At 34.3% G+C, this 16695-nt stretch overlaps 1 protein-coding gene across 3 annotated transcripts in view; it reads left to right on the top strand.

The window, feature by feature from the left end:
* The window catches only part of PPP4R4 (protein phosphatase 4 regulatory subunit 4), a 72576-nt gene extending 56901 nt beyond the window's left edge, over positions 1-15675 (top strand). Inside the window, exons 15-26 of one of the 3 annotated variants that reach the window (XM_035327453.1) lie at positions 1357-1462; positions 2253-2400; positions 4623-4767; positions 5632-5673; positions 5765-5839; positions 8360-8435; positions 8863-8943; positions 9274-9367; positions 9796-9866; positions 10486-10633; positions 10743-10777; positions 14480-15642. In XM_035327453.1, the coding sequence (XP_035183344.1) occupies positions 1357-1462; positions 2253-2400; positions 4623-4767; positions 5632-5673; positions 5765-5839; positions 8360-8435; positions 8863-8943; positions 9274-9367; positions 9796-9866; positions 10486-10633; positions 10743-10749 (993 nt within the window). In that variant the 3' untranslated portion in view covers positions 10750-10777; positions 14480-15642. Of the gene's footprint in view, positions 1-1356; positions 1463-2252; positions 2401-4622; positions 4768-5631; positions 5674-5764; positions 5840-8359; positions 8436-8862; positions 8944-9273; positions 9368-9795; positions 9867-10485; positions 10634-10742; positions 10778-14479 lie in introns of all 3 variants that reach the window. The other 2 variants (XM_035327451.1, XM_035327454.1) reach the window with 2 other exon arrangements.
* The last annotated feature ends 1020 nt before the right edge of the window (positions 15676-16695 follow it).

The following is a 16695-nucleotide window of genomic DNA, read 5'->3' on the forward strand; positions in this document are numbered from 1 at the left end:
TCTCCCCTGAGCCTCCTTTTCTTCAGGCTACACAACCCCAGCACCCTCAGCTGCTCCTCATAAGATTTTTTCTCTAGACCCTTCACCAGCTTTGTTGCCCTTCTTTGGACACGCTCCAGCATTTTGATGTCCTTCTTGTAGTGAGGGGCCCAAAACTGAACACAATACTTGAGGTGCAGCCTCACCAGAGCTGAGTACAGGGGACTGACTGATCACCTCCCTGTTCCTGCTGGCCATGCTATTCCTGATACAAGCCAGGATGCTGCTGGTGTTCTTGGCCACCTGAACACTCTGCTGGCTCATTTTCAGCTGACTGCCAACCAACACCCCCAGGTCCCTTTCCCACTGGCAGCTTTCCAGCCACTCTTTCCCAGCCTGTAGCATTGCATGGGTTTGTTGTGCCCTAAGTGCACAACCTGGTCCTTGGCCTTGCTGAACCTCATACTCTGTTTCAGACCATCGGTCCAGCCTATTCAGATCCCTCTGTAGAGCCTCCTACCCTTGAGCAGATCAACACTGCTGTTCAACTTGGTGTCATGTGGGAACTTACTGAGGGTGCACTTGATCTCCTTGTCCAGATAATTGATAAGAATATCTAAGAGAACTGGGCCCAGTACTGAGCCCTGGTGAACACTATATTTCTAATTAAATTGAACAATCATGAAATGTTTTTCAATGTCTGTTAATCTTGAATTGAAAGAAGTATGATGGGGTTATATTGCAAGAAAAGAAAATACAAGTTTGATAACATTTCACTTTGAGAAAAAGAAGAGCCCAGTACTTAGTAATGCCAATTATGTGATATTAAAGGGTAAGAAGTCATATTGACTTGGAAAAGTCAAGATTTTGGAAATCCCTGAATTTAACCTCATAAACATCAGTTATCATTGGGTTTGAGAACATTTAATCTCTTTCAAAGCTTTTGGCCTACTTTATTTTTTGGCTTGGATTCATAAACAATTTCAACACAATCTAAAATTTTAATCGTACCTCTTCAGCTTTGATTTACCAAGTAAAAATGTGTACGGCAATATTTGATGTTTTTCATTCTGCAAGTCTGATATGTACATTCTCAATTGATCATAGAATCACAGAACCATTTGGGTTGGAAGGGACCTTAAAGGTCATGCAGTTCCATCACCCCTGCCACGGGCAGGGATGCCACCCACTAGATTAGTTTGCTCAAAGCCCCATCCAGCCTGTCCTTTAACACTTACAGGGATGGGACAATTATATCAAAATTTATAAAGTTGGACTAACTTTTAGCTATTTATTCTACTTCTTGATTTTTATACATTTTTTGGTTATATTATTCCTTCAGGTATGTTTAACTGTATTTCTTTTCTTTCTTTCAAGAATGTCCTGCCAGTCCAAAAAGCAGCTGCTCGAACTCTCTGTGTTTATTTACGTTATAATCGCAAACAAGAACAGAGGCATGAGGTTATTCAGAAACTGATTGAACGTAAGATAATTTTTCCTTGATTACTTAAAGATGTGAGTTAGTATTGGCTGAAGATCTATTTATGGTTATGTATGTATTCGGTGTAATTTCCATAATTGGTGGGACTATACTTAGACATTTAGTTGCTCACATTATCACCAGTCAAAACATCCTTTGGATATATACTTCAGGAATATCTCTGAAGCTTATGCAAAAGAACTGAGGAGAGGCAATGTGGGAAACCGATATGCCAAGGCCCCTCCAACCCTGCTTCTTGAATCCAAAATTATTTAGTTGTAGGTGCTGCAATACACAAAGCAGGGTTCCTCTACAGAAGTATAATTCTCTGAAGGCTTCAGCATAAGAAATGTTGAATAAATCTCAGAAATTAATTTTTGAATGAGTTAGTCACATGAGTAAGTTGACATTCTCGCCTATGTTATGTGTTCTAAAGATAAATTATGAAGGTTGAATTGTTCTCATTAACATTTTTTAAATATTTACACAGTAATTTTAATACAGCTCTGACATCATCTAAATGGCGTGCCAGGTTTTGTTCAATCCAGTAAGAAGTTCACCTGATATATTTTTTTTTTTCTGAATGATTAAAGGCATGGGTTGGATATCTGACAAAAGTGCTCCCTGACAGAAATGGTCGCTGGTTTCAGAGGGTTTCCCTGATGGGAAGAATTTAGGCTGAGAAGGTGTGCCTTATGACAAACATGATTATCATCTTTGAGTCAAAGGCTAACCTTTGAAAAGCTAACAATGAAAACTTTACAGCTAATATTTGTGGATTATTATTTTTCAGAACTGGGCCAAGGAAAAAGTTATTGGAACAGACTTCGTTTTTTAGATACTTGTGAATTCATTATGGAACTCTTTTCAAAGTCATTCTTCTGTAAATACTTCTTTCTGCCTGTGCTTGAACTTACACATGACCCAGTGGCAAATGTGAGGTACTGTGCAAAGAGTATGTAGCAGTGTACAGGGAAAAAATAAATCATGTATTAACAAATACTGATTATTTTTATGTCTTGTTTAAATAATGAGGCTTGAAGAAGAAGGTACAGTGCCTTCAGCACGACCAGTTCTAAAGGTGTAGAGGACTTATGGGCATGATGTCAAAAAACCTCAGAAGCACTCTGAGTGTTTGGGAACTGATCAAAAGTGTCAGGTACTGGGAGTGAAAAAGAACATGAAGCTAAAAGAAACGCTGGTAGGTGAGAAAAAAGTAATCTGTTTCATGGGTCTAGGGACACAAGTGGAACCTAGCAGTCTCCATTAATTTCCATCAATTTCAACATAAAACGTAAAGCTAAACATGAGTAATTCTTTCAGTGGTCAAAGTTTTGCAGTTAGCGTAAGTTTTTCCTTATGAGTAAATGTTCTACTTCATTGTTAAGGTTAATTGAAAAAGAAAAGAAAAATCTAGGGGGATTTAGTACGTTACTCATTTTCTTACAGTGCTTTTTTGTTTTTATTTTTATAGAGCCTTTCTTTTCTTCCCTGAACAAATCAGCCAGACAGTTCAGTAGTTATTACCAATAAGAAAGTTGTTACTTTGGTGGTTTGTTTTTGTCATGTATTTTGTGTGATTTTTAACTTTGCTGATTTATACAAATCATGTTGTCATCCTTAATATGTCTAAGTATCTAATACTAATGTTTCATAGAGGTTTATGTAAGCACAGTTTGAACGTACATATATCTATTCAGTAAAGTTCACTAATACAGTTTATTGCCAAGCAAAACAGTGTTTAAATAGACCTTGTGTTTAGTATAACTACTACATGTTAGGTCAGCAGGTTCCCAGACCTAAAAACTAAGTCATTTTGTGCATATTGATTGACATTCATGTTTCACGTTCTTGTGTTAAGGTGATTACAATTAAAAAAAAAACAACAAAACCCACCTTGTGTATAATCTTATGTAATCTATTGCTTTTTAAACACATTTCAATTGAAAGCTCTACTGATACAATATTAAAATTTAATGGAAACCTTAATTGACTTGTAATCAATTTACTATGTTTTTGGCATAATTCTTTGCTGGACTGTTCCCTAACATTTTTTTTAAAGGAATGCACAGTCTGTTGTGGAGTGAATTTTAAAAGTCAGAACTAGACCTTACCTCTTGATGTTAAAAAAGGGGAAAAAAAAAATAAAGAAAAAAAAATTAGGGAGATGATATTCCAATTTTCTACTGAGTGATGTAGTTCTTTATAATGGGAAGTTTTGAGGGTTAAAATATTTTGAAAGTATAAAGTATAAAAACATGAGAGAAATTCATATAAGAAAAATCTTTAGAATGCTGTTCATCACAAAGCTATCATCTCTGACACAGGATTGTTTCTGATCACAAGCCAGTGGAATCTGAGAACAGCAGAGAATATCACAGTCTTGATTTTTAAAAATCTATTCTTTTAGTTTAAAACTATTCACTATTATATGCTATTACAGCCTGATCAAATGCAGATTTTTTTTTCTGTTCTTAAATGTATTAAATACTTTTTAAATAATATGTAGAGCATTTTGATTTTAATGATAGAAAAAGGAATGCATACATTTTTTGTATAACCAGTTTAGAAACAGTATCTAGAGATTAAGGCTGATAATTACTTTGGTCCTTAGTACAGAAGCGACAAGGTTAAGTTCATCTAAGTGCTTTATTGCATTCAGTTTGAAAGTAGCCAAACTTGAATTACACAAGGGCACTGTAGTAACAGATAAAAATGCATCCGTAGAGTGTCAGAGCTGTTTAAGTTTGAAGCTTATGTTCTTGGATATTTTGTATGAATAATGTTTCTCCCTTAATTTACTGCCTTTAAAATTGCATCCTCAATCACTATAGCAGCTCACAGCTTCTGCTAGGCATGTAGGTCATTTTGAAAATCGAGAGGTCTGCTTATCTTTTAAGATTAAAAAAAATAAATCTGTTGAGCTTCAAATATGCGTCTGTGGTCCCAATCTCTGGAGAATTTTTTTGAAAATGTCACAGTATGTCTGGAGACAACCCATAAACAGAAATCACTTCTGAATAATTACACCTACTAATTACATCCTTTATCTTCAAATAATTTATTTTTTCTAAAGTCAAATAGCAGCATGCAAGTCAAAAATCAATAGTTTATTAAATTCTGCATCAAAAGATGAATTATCATTCTTATTATTTTTTGATAGAATGAAGCTGTGCTATTTGTTGCCAAAAGTTAAATCTACTCTGAAGATTCCCAGTGATAAACATTTGCTTCAGCAGTTGGAGTTATCTATACGGAAACTTTTGTGTCAAGAGAAAGACAAAGATGTCCTGACTATTGTGAAAAGAGTAAGCAGTATTTCATGTTGGGGTTATTAAAAGTTAAGATGATCAAAGTTAGGCTTTCTGTTGAGTCTCTTAGTATAGAAGCAGGAGAAAAAAAAACCTATAGGTGTTTTATTATAATGGACAACTAAAAGATGTTGTAATATATTTCATTCTGTCAAATTTAAGAGTTGTTTTTTCCTTGGTTACTTACTTTGCAGTTATTTTCTAGATAAAGGATTTTGGCTCAATGACTGTTTGTGGAGAAAATAGCTTATGTCTCCAGATAGGACTAGTGTAACCCTAGTAGAAATGATCAAAAGTCTTTGAGTTAGAGGTATCTAGCTAATTTATTTATTTTAAAATATAAAGAGAAAGCATTTGCAGTAGTTTCAGATGTTACAATACCTCTGGGATGTGAACATTCACAAAACATTAATCTCCTGAGGCATGTTCATGCTCAATCTCAAAGAAGCTGTGAAGTAGCTAAAGGAGGCGGCTACCTTACAGGGCCAGTCTGCAGAAGGGATTGGATAAACACCTGCCTAGAACCCTGGCTTGTTCATTTGTTCATTCTTAGATTCTAGGTCCATATTCCAGCCCGTCATGCTTCCAAGCTCTCCTCAGGTGTATTCTGAGTTGCATATAGGTGGTCTATTAGTCCTTCACTGTGAGACTTAGCAGTGCTTTGAGAATACTCTCTGGCAGTTTCTGACTTTAAGCATTTGTAGCACAAAAATACAAGCCTAGACTTCAAGTGCTTAAGGAGAAAAGGCTTGTTTCATTTTGAATACTGCTATTCTAAGCTTTCCTATCTCCACAGCTTTTGAGTTAAAAGTGTGGCTTGCTGTTGAGTAAGGATAAATAATATTTTGATTTTCTTTATAGACAGTGTTAGAATTGGACAGAATGGATATCTCTTTAGATGCTGTAAGTACTTACTAGTTTTCATATTTACCAAATGCTTCTAATTCCCATTTTCATGTAGTGATTTTTTATTTTTATTGATTTTATTTTGAAGTTTCAGAAAAGATTTTACGAAAATGATTTATTGGACCAAGAAAAAGAGAGACAAGAACATCTCCTTTTGGAAATGGTATATTTTATCAGTACAACCTGTCTTTTCCTATTTCTAATGGTTTGTAGCTAAATATGATTGAGGCAATAGTTGTACGGTAGGGGAAGTGCATATTACAGAAGAATGTGGTAGGTTTATAATCTGTGTGTGATTTCATTTTACCCTTTACACTAGGATTAAATCCTTCAAAATAGCATAAACTATGTAAAATATAACAAGATCTTCCTTTTCTTTGCTACCTAAAGTTTACCGTGTCAGTTAGAAAGGCAAACTGGAATTGCTTAATAAATATTCACATACAACACCTCTGTAGTTCTAAAGTCTCAAGTGCTTTGATACACATTTGAACTCTTTTAAGGGAGCTTTGCAGTTTTTCAGGTGAATGAAACACCTCAGAATTCACATACAGCCTCCACAAGCTAAGAAGTTAATGTTATAGTTTATTTTGTGGTAAGGACCCCGAAGGAAGAATCAGTGTGTTGTGTGTGTTACAGGCTTTCCTGTTAGCCAGAAAGAAGGCAAGAAAGGCCATTGACATCTGTAGCCTTGCAGGAGGGAGCCTTAGTGTAGGTTATAAGGAACAAAATCAGCTACAAGATACCTAGGATTTGGAAGAGAAGTCTGCAGAATGCTTTTCCAACTAAGAAAAACGTTTATGATATGTCTGTCATGGCTGTAAGCAAAGGCTGCATCAGGCACTTCACCACATAGCCTACTAAATCTTCACAGAACCTCGGATAAATGACTTTCAAGGACTATAGTCCTCCATTCTGTTGCCTTCTCTGCAGCCCGGTGTGTGCAAAGCTAGGAACCTGAGGCTTTAGAAAAGGCCAGGTTTGGTTAGCACAGTTCCTCTGACTTCTTGCAATAGAACTCTGTAGTGAACGAGTACAGGTTCAAGACTGTACAAAAATTTTCCGTGATTCCTCTGCAGGATAGTTACAGAGCCTGTGTTTGTGGCCCACTTTGATATCAATAGGTACTACAGGCTTTCTCTTGGGCAGTTAATTTTCTCAATTATATGGTATCTGTCTCATGTGCATCCTGCCACTTCCCATTATCTTGCGCCCATGGTTCAACCATTTGTTCTTAGGATGCATATTCATTATGTACACTTGATCTTAGTAGAAAACTTGATCTTAGCTTTAGCAGGTTTTAGGTTGATATGATTACTGTTTTTTATAGTGGAAGGAATTTGTGGATATGGCAAAATAGCCTCTAGTGAGCCCTGTGTTGTAGTGTTTCATAAGATTTATTTTTACCATGTTTCTACAGCTAGACATCAGAAGAGTGCCTGTATTTCTATGATGTATGACATGGATATGGACATACCTTCTGTATCACAGAGGTCTTTTTGAGCATATTTTGAGTGGCATACTTTTGAAGAATCAGAGGTGTACACAGAAAACTGTGGCATGTCACTGTCCTGAATAGATGAGGAGTTACTGGACCCAGTTAGATGTATCTGACTGCTACAATTTTTAATATCATTTAATATGTTTATTAAGAAGATTCCTTAATTTTAGAAAATGACTTAGTAGAAACTATATTCCAGCAACCTTGACCTGAATTAATTACCTCTTTTTTTTCTTCTTTTTTTTTTTTCTTTTTTTTTTAACTTGGGTAGTAATTAGAGTGAAGTGGAAGAAAAGTGTAGAATAGTTTAGGTTCACTTAGCACTTTTTATTATGAATATAGCTCAGAAAAGAAACTAATATATTAGATAGGTTTTTGAAGATGAAGTGATACCTATTCACCAAGAATCTCGAGACAAGTGTTGGCTTCAAATTGTTGATATATCTGAGTTAACTCTTCTGTCTTTGGATGTGCTCTCAGAAGATATTCTAAGGCTAGCTAATATTACAGAAAGGCAAAAAAACAAAATCCCTAAAATTGAAGAACTGTAATATTGGTTTTAATAAAGGCTATCAACTTTAGATGTTAATTTTTGGTCTTTTAAAAGTTTAAGCCTATGTGACACACCTTACTGTTTGAGAAAAAATATTTTCATTGATGTTTGAATTGATAATATCCTCAATTGCAGACAGTCCTGTATCTTTGCGTCCTTTAGCCACATCTAGTATTTTGTGCATGTTCTATTATCAGAGCATTTATGCATAGCACCACAGTTTTCCATTGGCAACAGTCAATTTCTATATCCTTTGAACTTTTTCAAAAGAAAGGGGGGAGAAAAAAAAAGCCAGGCATAATCTTAGTAATATGTTAGAAACAAGAACTTTAACTCTGAGTTTTTTTCATAATTAAAATCAACATTTTTGGCATGATTTTTATATAGGATATAGCATATGTACTCTCATTTCACTCTGTACTATTTAATTGGTTCTCTGGATATTCATTAGGCTCTGCAGTGATAGTAGGAAAGTGTAGAAATTAACCGTTATTTTGGTGAGTTGGAAGCATGCCGTTTTTTGTAAACGTCCAGCCTAGTTGTAAAACAAATGCTCTTTTTTTTGTTGTTGTTATTATTACTATTTTATTTTAACTGAGTAACATCTCAGTAAATTATTCATTTTTTAGGAACAACTTGAAAAAGAGAAGCAGCAAAGTGAAGGAAGATCTACAAATGTTAATGATAAAATATTTGAAAAGAAGCGTAAGTTTATTTGTGTGCATATTCTTTGTACATTTATTGCTCCTACTTTTACAGAGGTAGGAGAGAAAGAAGCAGAAAGGAGACACTGCTTATACAGTTAATACCAGAACTTTAGAAAGTGACAATAAAACTATTTTTCGTTGTCGTTATTTTCTGTATGCTTCTAAAGATACTTAAGAAAATTGACCTGATAGTAGAACAAGACGACTTTTGGCTTTATTAATAAAATTCATGACTCTAGTATGTTTCATTTTAGGATGTAATGTAAGAACTTGTCTGTGGTGTTTCCAAAGTATTAGTAGCACTGGATTAGATATTATTACCACAGGACTTGTAATATGTTATGCTTTCTTTCTTTAGATAAGGTAAGGCTATTAAACAGAGACAAGTAATTTATAGTAGGCTTTTTTTTTTTTTTTTTTTTCAGGTAGAGACAATAAAACGTCATCAGTGTTGGCAAAAAGTATGACCCTTTCTGTTTCTGGGAACTCTTCTGGTACATCAGCAGGTGAAGATTCTTTAGAAAATTCTTCTAGAATGCTTTGGTTTAATATAAGCAGGTTAAAAACCAGCAAAGCTGCTGTTGGTTTTTGTGGGCCAGAGTTTCAGTTAGGTAAATAGGAAAATAATCCATTCTTAGAATTGAGTGTAATTTCTATGCTTTTTGGTTTTATTTTATTCTTTGGTATATAATAGGCGACTTCAATTAATTGTTGAGGTATTTATATCAGTTTTTCAGTTACCATAGGTTGACAGAATATAATATTAAAAGGTGTTCTTAATTCCTAAATAAGTGCATGATTTCTATATTTAAAAATGTTGCTACTTATAATTTTAGGCAAAGAAGACAAGAAATCCAAGTTGGTTCGAAGCCAGTCTTTCAGTACTCAAGCACTACATCCAAAATACAGCAACATAGACAAGTGTCCTAAGTATCTTTTTGTATATTAATTGCTACCTCACAAATAGCTGTAATGAAATTATAGGCATGTTAATCTATAAAAGTGGTGATGTGCTCACTGAGTTGTGACCTAAATTTTCAGCTTTCTGTTTACTTGGGTAAGGTATGTAGTTTTGAACCTCATTTTAAGGCATACTGAGGTCTACAAATTCTTGAGAATTCCTTTTAAGTTCATATATGCCACCTTTTATCACATATAAATTTATTTTCAATATGAACTGCTATATCTAAAATCTAATAATCTAATCTAATATCTAAAAAAATTTAGCATATCTTTCTCATTTAATTTTTTCAGATAAACTCAGAAATTACTTCAAATATTATCAAAGAGTAGGATGGGAAATTATACAATTGAGAAGAATAATAAGCAATTTTGTTTTGTTTTGTTTGTTATTTAAGTAAAAGCTCTGCTACAGGATATACATCTTCAGTATCAGGAATGGGGAAGAGTTGTATGTTATCCTTTACTGGTAAGTAGGTTATTACTTTATATTTACATTTGGTTTTGTGAGGGTGATGAGTTTCTGGGCCCTGTCAAACAGGCATACTGAAAGATACTGTCTTCCCAAAGAACAATAGATATCCATAGAAACAATATATATCCATTATGTTTGAGCACTTACTAAGTGCTAGTCTAGTTGGTCTATTTTTCTGATTTTTATTTATTTATATTTTTCTTCATGTGCATTTAATGTTACAGTTAAAAGTAGTAAAAATAAACATGAATTTGGCATTTCCATCTTATGTGAGCAAAGGCATATTGTGTACAAGTTCTACTGAACTGGGTGAGAGAAACCACTATCTGGAAATGCTTCTCTCTCCATTTGCAGTTGAAGAGTTTGGATTATTAGTTTAGAATGCTTTCAGGAGGAACCTGTCTTTTTCTGTTCACTACTAGATAATTAGCTAGTATGTTTTTTTTCATACTTAAAGAATTGTTAAATTGAAACCATTCACATACAGAAAGTTAATCCTTTGAAATATAAAATATCCAGTTATTGCTGTAGGAAAAATGTCTCATTCTGATCGTTCTCTTTGTATTTTTTTTCCGACAAAATTCTTTGTCTAACCCACAGCTCTTTATTTCAGATGATACATTCCGGACTCGTACCACTGGTAATAGTGGGAATGCTACCTTCCCTTCCAGTTCCTCTCTCACAACTTCTCGCAACTCCTTTAATTCAGCTGACCAAAAGAACAATGGAAATAAAGAGAGTCAGTCCCGAAAGATGAGCATGTAAGTGGTTGACAAGAGGTTAGGCCAAGTTTATTGGTAACATCTTCAAAGGGAGTGCAAAAGAGCCCTGAAAAATTAAACCTATATTTATGATACTTTTTTAACCCAGATTTTGAAATACAAAACCAGCAGGATAGAAATGTGGTTTGTGCAATTACAAATGCTTTCAAATGCTGTACATTCCCTTTTAATTAGTCTTTCTCATTGTTTGCTCTGCACATGTTTGCATTCAGCTGGTGTGATATGGGGAGGGTGGATTGAGACAAAGTGAAGGTTAATGCATTTGATATATAATAACTATAGTCACTGTGATTTAGCTGCCTGTAGTTAGAGAAATAGAATGTATGTGTCTAATTGTTCCTCTTCCTTCTTTTTATGTGTTTGTATATGTTCATGTGTTACTATCCAAAGATTTTTAGAGAGTTTTGATGATCTGGTAATGCTGGTTGTTATTAAGGCTGCCTTCTTTGCCTTATGTTAATCATTTAGGTAAAAAAAAAAAAAAAAAAAAAAAAAAAAAGCCTCAATCCTAGGCATCTTCCTCAGGCTGGTTTTCTGTAAATGACAGCCTGAACTGTTCAACATTTTGAAGAAACAAAATGAAAGATGAATTTCTTTGGTCCTTTGATAAAATTGTAACATTTTTCTTAGAAAATCTCTGTGATGTGTACTTACTTGGTCAAACTTCCGTAGATTTTAGTAGCTAATTCCCTGCAGATTCCTTTTACAGAATAGTTCATAGTTCTTAATTACTGTCATTTGACTAGCTGTAATTTTAGGTGCTCAAACAGACCTTGGTTTTCCATCAGAGATTTGCTTGCTGAGCCAAAGCAGGATGGAGAAAGGATAGAAAGGATAGGAGCCAGATATAGGACAAAAGTGAAGTTATTTGGGAAAAAAAAATACTTGAGTGTAATAGAAATTAAAGCTAGTTGAAAAGGATGGGGAAATGCAGGCTGGTACTTGGAAGTCTGAAAGGTAGGAGAGACCAAGGAGAGTACAGAATCTGAGGCTATGTCTTGCTGGACAAAAATAATGGAACTGAGATATGGATGCTTGGCCAGATAAGGAAGAGAAGAGACCTGACACTAGTTTGCCAGATACAAAGAGGAAACAATAGTGATATCACGCTTTCTAGTGACTTAAATAAGCACCTGTATGAACTCATATTTTTCCACTTCAATATTTTCAGGTTCCTTAAAAAAAATCAAGACATCCCCTCCACACTTTACTCAGAGATGAGTATAAACAATTATTTAATTGTAAAATAAATCACTCAAAAGTTTAACAGATGTCAGAAATGTTCTCTGAACAGCTTGCATTTGTCTACTTGTATACATTACGATACAATCTCTTGCTCTGTCTCAACTAGAATTTTACCACCTTTTTTGTACAAGATAAATTTATTCTGGAACAAAATCAAGCTTGCATAGTGACCTATTGTTTCTTAAGCTGCTTTTTCTTTGTAGAAAAAGTTGGACAGTGAGTACTGAATGAAAGTGGACACTTTATGTTGAGTCAGTGCTTTCACAGCAGAAGTACTTTAAGATGCCAAGTCAAATTGCACTCTGTTCCTGTCTTTGCCAGAGCCTAATGCATTCTCTTAAATAACTCCACACAGTGCTTACTTTTGATAGGTAGTCATTAAGTACTCGCTTATTTCAAAGTGCCTGATTGCATACTAAGCGGTTAGATTAGTAGATGTGCTGATCATTTTCAGCTATCTGTGTAAGTAAATGAGACATGCCTTGAACACATAAAATGACATACAATGCTACCTACTTAGAACAATTAGGTCTTCAAAAACTTGTGTTCTTTTACACTAATCAATGTATTCCTTTGCTCCCTCTCCTTAAAACTGGAATAATAGTTTACACATTGTGACTTTTCTAGCAGCCATTGTAAAAATTCCAATTACTCATTCATGTTGCACAGATTTTTTGAAAATTGATTAGTATTCACAAAACAGTTTGATACTAAGATTAATTAGACATTTTTTCACATCTTATAAAAAATTTTCAAATTTCAAAGTTTTTTTTGCTATTTGTAACTTAAAATAAAACGAATATATTTTGTTTGAATACAAAGGGGGAGAAAAAGACCCACAACAGAGCAGCCTATACCTTTGACTTCAGGCAGGAAAATGGAATTTAGGAAACCTGGCTTCAAGTGTCAGTGTGCCATACCCAAATGAATATCTTAAACTACTTGAAAGTAGGTATCTGATTATACAGAATGATCTGGATGCTTTCTCTGGTTTAGAAAGTCCCTAAACTGCATAGTGTCAGAAGCCAAGAGGATATACAAGGGGAAGAAAAAGATCTTTGGAGAAAGAAGAGTACGCTTTGGATGGCCTACATTTGGCTCTGAATGTGAATTTTAATATTGTGTTCTTATGGGAGAACACATCTCTCAAGTTAGTATTATGTTTATTGTACGGTACCTTCAATTTCTCTTTTGTAAGCTGGCCCAGTACTTAATTGTTTTCATTTAAAAATGGAGCAGCCCTACAAAGAGATAGTAAGAGCTACAAATTCAGAAACAGTTGGTGGTAAATGCATTCCCTCATGACCTTTTTGACCACAGATTTACTACCTTTTAGTTTATTCACTCTTTTGAATGTATAAGGTAATTTTTAATATGCTTCTTTTTCTAAGTAATTACACGTCTTTAAAGAATGGAAGATTAGAGCAATAATTGTTTAATAATTAAATACCAACAGATGTAATTAGTGATTCTTACTCAAAAGTGATGTATGTTTGGACAAAATATTATGTAATTGACTAAATGTATTTTTTTCCATAAAATTTCTCTAATGCGTATCTGCAAAGGTTCACTTTTGACGAGTCCTTTTGCAATTTGTAGGGATGAAGAATTCCTGTTTCCATATATTTCATGTATTCATGCTATTCTAGGAACTTTACAAAATCCAAAGTTACTTTGATGCAGAACTGAGGTGTTTACTTACCATGCTCAAGAGCTCAAATGTTTTGTTTGTCCCACTTTAGAGAAGTTTGCACTGATTAAAATATTCCCTTTTTTTTTTAAAAAAAAAAATATAGATGCAAGAAAAAAAAAACTCAGTGAAGCCTGATCTAGTGCTTACAAGCAGGTAGTTGGAAAATGACTGCTGGATTTGGTGTCATTTGCCAAACCTTAGGTAATATTCAGGCAAAGCAAATGCAAGAATTATGCTGAAGGTGCACCCGTATACATTAATGGTGGAGCCACAGAAGAGATGAGCACCTTACGGAGTAGGATAGAATCACAAAGAACACTGGCTGAGTATTTCAACCCACAGGAGACCATACTTAAGTCAATTTGCAGAGCAAATGTGCCGATCAGACTTTCTGTTGAAGAGATGCTAGTTAGATCATGAATCATCCTAGGGCAGAAATTGACATTTTTAAAGATTAAAAAATTTAGGCTATGAAAAGTATAGAAATTGTCCAAGTCACATTATGGTCAATAGAAGACCCAGAAATAACACTGTAGAATTCTCTAAGCTTCTCTCTCTTCGCTTTCTCCATTTCTGCCAGATTTTATCATGGGTAAGGCTGGAAACATTGCATTATAGACATGAGTAGACTGCATGTACGACCTTAGCCATCTCACTTAAAGGGATCTCTGCATTACTGTAGTAATTTTGATGGGGAAATACTTCCTGCGAAGAATTCCCTCAAAATGTGTTTGAAGGATTTTTCAGTGAGTGCAGTAGAGCAGCTAGTAATTTTTGAAGCACAGCAGCTAACAGTTATTTCAGAATGTTACACGCAGTAGCAGTTTATTATCTTCTTTAATAATATAGCAACAACATATTGTATGTGTTTCTTCTTTTGTATGAAGAAAAAACAGAAAATCAAACTCTTAGATCTTCTGACAGAAAAAGAAGAGAACCGGAGACTGTTGGAAGCAACATTCTTGTGGGATAAATCTGGAGCAGCAGATGGGACTTTATAATGCCTGGAGTGACAAAATGTATCTTGCATTGTTAAAATCTTTTATCTTTTAAATACAATCCCAAGTTGTAAAATATGTTCCAATAAGTAACGTAATGGTTGCAGAATTCTAATGTTGTAGTGATATGTTACGAAATATAACTTCAGCTATGTGCTCTTAACTGCTGCAGCTAAAGAGAGGATTTTGATTTCTTCAGTTACGCCTTTGTAGTTCAAGTTCTTGGATCTAGAATGCATATATCCATTACTTAATTGGGCCTATTTACAATTTTAGCAGTTCTTAGCATCCATATTTTATGCAAGAAATAGAAGGAATTGTTATGAATATGAAAAAGTAATCCCATATTTTAAGGAACTTTCAAACTTTCAAATTTAAGACCAAAACCCAGAACCATTGATCAGTTTTATATAGATAAAACATAAACTTCAGTAGCATTGTGCATAAATTTGGAAGTAATGTTTTTACAAGTACTAAGTAAAGTTAATAAAAATCCTGTGTAAGTTTCAAAGCAGTCTAAAAGCAGATGTCTCCAGATGATATTTAAAAAAAAGTTTTATTTCATAATTTTTGTTGTATAAATACTTGTTTTAATTTTTAGTATTTCAGATTGTATTTTCACTTGAATAATTTATAATGATGAATCTAGTTTTTAATTAGCTCTTATTGCAAGCAATCATGCTTCAGTGATGTCATCTGCATTTGTTTGTATTAATGCTAATGTTTCTATCAAAATATGTCTGTGGAAAAAACATGCAATTCTATTTTAAAAAAAAAGTTCTATTTATGCCAATACTTGAGAGAGATTGTATGTATGAAGCTATTGTCAGCTTCTCTATTTCAAAATGGAAACAGCGTAACTATATTGATAGCAGAAATAACTGTTTTTTAAAATCTGTTGGTATATGATAAAGATGATCTGATTTGTGAATGCATATGCGTGTGGTTACTTTTTATAATGTAAAAATATGAATGATGAATTTACTCAAAATAAAACCTAGGACAATGCTGTACATGCATGTTCTTGAAATAAATATTTTTTTCTCAGGGCATCTTTTATAATCAAATAAAAGCATTTACCTACAGAAAGTATTTATTTTAAATAACAATAATGCTAGATTTATGCTGTCTTGTGTGGAGTACAAAATGTGTCTTTGCCTTTAGCAGTGTTTTACTGTCTGAATACTTAAGCTTCTTACACTGCTGCTGGATTTAGGTGTATTCTCTGTCTCCGTCATAAACATTATTTGGATTCTGTGGAAACTGCCAAGTTTTCAGTTTGTTCTGCAGCCTGGCATAGGATCTTGTAAATCACAGATTTCTTTAAAAGCTACTTCAAGTATCATGATGTTTCTGACACGCAGTTCTGATGCAGATATACAGACTTCCCATGCTGGCTCCTCCCGGTTTGGCTTTTGTTCCACTCTCACTTCCCCTGGGACAACAGACTCAACACACCAGGTACAGCTGCTCATCCATGGGCCAGAAGAGACTGCTCAATCTGTTCTCAGTCTGACTTCTGCCAGGGACCAGATCAAGTCAGCAGTGCCCAGCTGCAGAACAGGACGCATAACTGTGTTTGACCCTCAAATGCCTTTATTAGAACAATGCACAACAGCTAGTAAGTTCAGAAACTTGAACCCAAGTTATTTCTCCCCTTTGTAAGCATGTAATGAGTTCTGTATACAGTCTGTCATTTGTTTGTTATTGGCTGTCATTTGTCCATCACTTTTTAACTGGTTAATTTATGTAATGCTGGTAACACATGTTCCACTCAGTAACCCTTCCATGTATTTTAAATTCCTGCTATGTAGTCTTGAAGTGCTATATTTAGACATCTTTGTACATCTTTTGTCTGTACATCTTCTTGTACACCAGGTGCACAATACACATGGTTTTGTGTATATTTTAATCAGTCCTTTGCACTACAGACCTCCATCCCAGCAATCATTTTTTGGGCTGCTTACTTCTGGGTTACTTTTGTTGGACAGCACCAATACTTCTGCATCTTCTATAGTGTTGTTTTTTTTTTGTCTTTTTTTTTTTTTTTTTTTAACCTGCAATTCAGAACAACAGCTGGAGGTCAACTGTACAATGATAATTGT

Source organism: Oxyura jamaicensis, chromosome 5 (assembly GCF_011077185.1).
Source record: "Oxyura jamaicensis isolate SHBP4307 breed ruddy duck chromosome 5, BPBGC_Ojam_1.0, whole genome shotgun sequence".
Lineage (NCBI taxonomy): Eukaryota > Metazoa > Chordata > Aves > Anseriformes > Anatidae > Oxyura > Oxyura jamaicensis.